This window comes from Cariama cristata, unplaced genomic scaffold (genome assembly GCF_000690535.1).
Source record: "Cariama cristata isolate BGI_N322 unplaced genomic scaffold, ASM69053v1 scaffold13819, whole genome shotgun sequence".
NCBI lineage: Eukaryota > Metazoa > Chordata > Aves > Cariamiformes > Cariamidae > Cariama > Cariama cristata.
In genome coordinates this window covers 25019-27066 of record NW_009636413.1, presented here as the reverse complement: position 1 = coordinate 27066, position 2048 = coordinate 25019, and the positions used below count along the sequence as shown (strand labels likewise).

Sequence of the window (2048 nt, the reverse complement as noted above, 5' to 3'; positions counted from 1 at the left end):
TCTAAGCATTCATCACTAAGTTTAAAATAAAATTGATTGACTGTACCTTCAGAATTGTAACCCAAGACAGAACAGGTTTATATGAAACTGGAAGTCCTCCTATTCTAATCCATCAAATTACACTTAGCTGTAGTAGCTTCTTGAAATGTCCACATCAAATTACCTCTGGAGTCTGAGATCTCTAAGTGATCTGCACGCTTCGGTTTGCATCATAAAATTAAATGAGAAATGATTTCATGATATATATACCATAATGCGGCAGTACTATGGCAGCACAATAGCTTATGGATTTAAGGGCAATTATGAAAACAAGAGAGAGCTGAAAAACAGGCATGTCATTACCCTTGCTCCCATGAACCTGTCTTTCAGCACAATCCAAGAAAGTAAGAAGACGAAAGCTTTGTTACAACAGAATAGGGCAGAGACGTCTGTGGCTGCCAGCTTCTTTAAAGCCAGTAAATACAGGTAGTTAGTCAAAGTCCACAGAATAGAAAAGGGAGCAGTCCTTTTAAGAAAGAGTTTCAGCGTCAGACCATCTTCACCAAAAATCCGACTGCATTCCCTATGAAAAGAAAAGAGTTTAAAACTCAGCCAGGATTTTCCTTAGCATTCACTCCAGCACAGCAAACATTCATTAGACTTTTATCGTATTCAATTAAGTGCTTTTCCTAACTACTCTGCACACCCATAAGAATCTATTCATTAATTCACATAGAGAAATAACCTACAATCTTCTTAAAACAGCAATTTCGCAAATAGAAAAGAAGTAACTTACCTGGAATAATCACACTCTGCGCGACAATAATCCCAGGGACTCGCACACAGAAATGAGGGTTATCTATAATGCACTGACAGTTCTCAGGCTCTGCCTTCGAGGCCATGAACAGAGGGATTATAACCGCAATTTTTTCTCTGTAGCTTGACAATTTTTTCTTGCTTTGCTCCAAAACCTGTTTTTATTCTTCTTGAAATATATTCTCACGTATGGCCAAGTAAGCTTTAAGAATTGCCTAAAGATACTAAAAAATACTGCCAGATACATCACCGTGGTGGGAAAGTGAGCCACCAGCCAGTGGGACTGAGCCAGTCAAACAAGAGTGTAAGTAAAGGAAGGAAAGGGGAGGGAAGGGTATTTAACAGTTTTATTTTATTATACAGTGAAGTTGTGTTTGCTTAGAGACATTTCCTTGTGGATTAAATTGCAAACAAAATCTCTAGCTTTCCAAATACTGTGTCACACGCAACTCAGTGAGCTGTTTGCTTCTTAGGATTTCACCAAAGGGAAGGGTCAGCTCAGAAGACACTGCTTTTAGGGACAGCGCTCCAGTGCAAAGGGCAACCTGCGTGGGCTAAGGGGAGATCGAGTAGTCAAGCGTGCACCTTGATTAAAGTCACATCACCGCACCCCTCCTGAAACATCTCTACCTTTCCCAAATTGGGAAGGATGTTTTTTAGCAACTCCACTGTCTGCATTCTTGGTTAAATACATTCCTCAGGATATTCCCAGTATGCTTCATTTCTTAACATGGCAGGTTCTCCAACACATCTATTTAAAACACGAGGTCCCACAACCCAAACACCTATGGAGTGAACCAAGGTATCACCAACCTGCCACACATCCTTAGGAGGGAACATTCAGGGACTAATCTAAATGCCACGAGGCCTCGGCGCCCCACAGTATTCACAGCCAAATATGGCTGTGTTTGGAAGACTGCTAAAACACTAAATACGTAGAACTAATTAGTAACTTCACAGATTGAACTGCAATGTGAATTCAAAACCACTTGTTATTTGGGAGGAGGGTGGGGGTGGGGGGGTGTAATAATTACTCTGATTTGGCTTTGCCTTTAAAAACAGAATTGTCTTCAGGTCTCCTAAACCATTTTTAGTAATTCTAGGGAATTCTGCTGTTAAAAATATTGCAGTTTTTTACTATTAAGAATGGAAACCATCACTGTCATTTTGAGGAAAGTAGAATAATAACATCTATGTAATACATGAGATCAGCTATGTCTTAACCTAAATGATTCTATGATTCTGTGATTCTA

At 39.6% G+C, this 2048-nt stretch overlaps 1 protein-coding gene across 1 annotated transcript in view; it reads right to left on the bottom strand.

Annotated features, from left to right (window-relative positions):
* Positions 1 to 342: 342 nt before the first annotated feature.
* Positions 343 to 2048, bottom strand: part of LOC104167604 (solute carrier family 35 member F4-like) — a gene marked incomplete at both ends in the record, with an annotated part of 12396 nt that continues 10690 nt past the window's right edge. Inside the window, one exon of the mRNA XM_009707910.1 lies at positions 343 to 562. Coding sequence (XP_009706212.1) covers positions 343 to 562 — 220 coding nt within the window. The remainder of the gene's footprint in view (positions 563 to 2048) is intronic.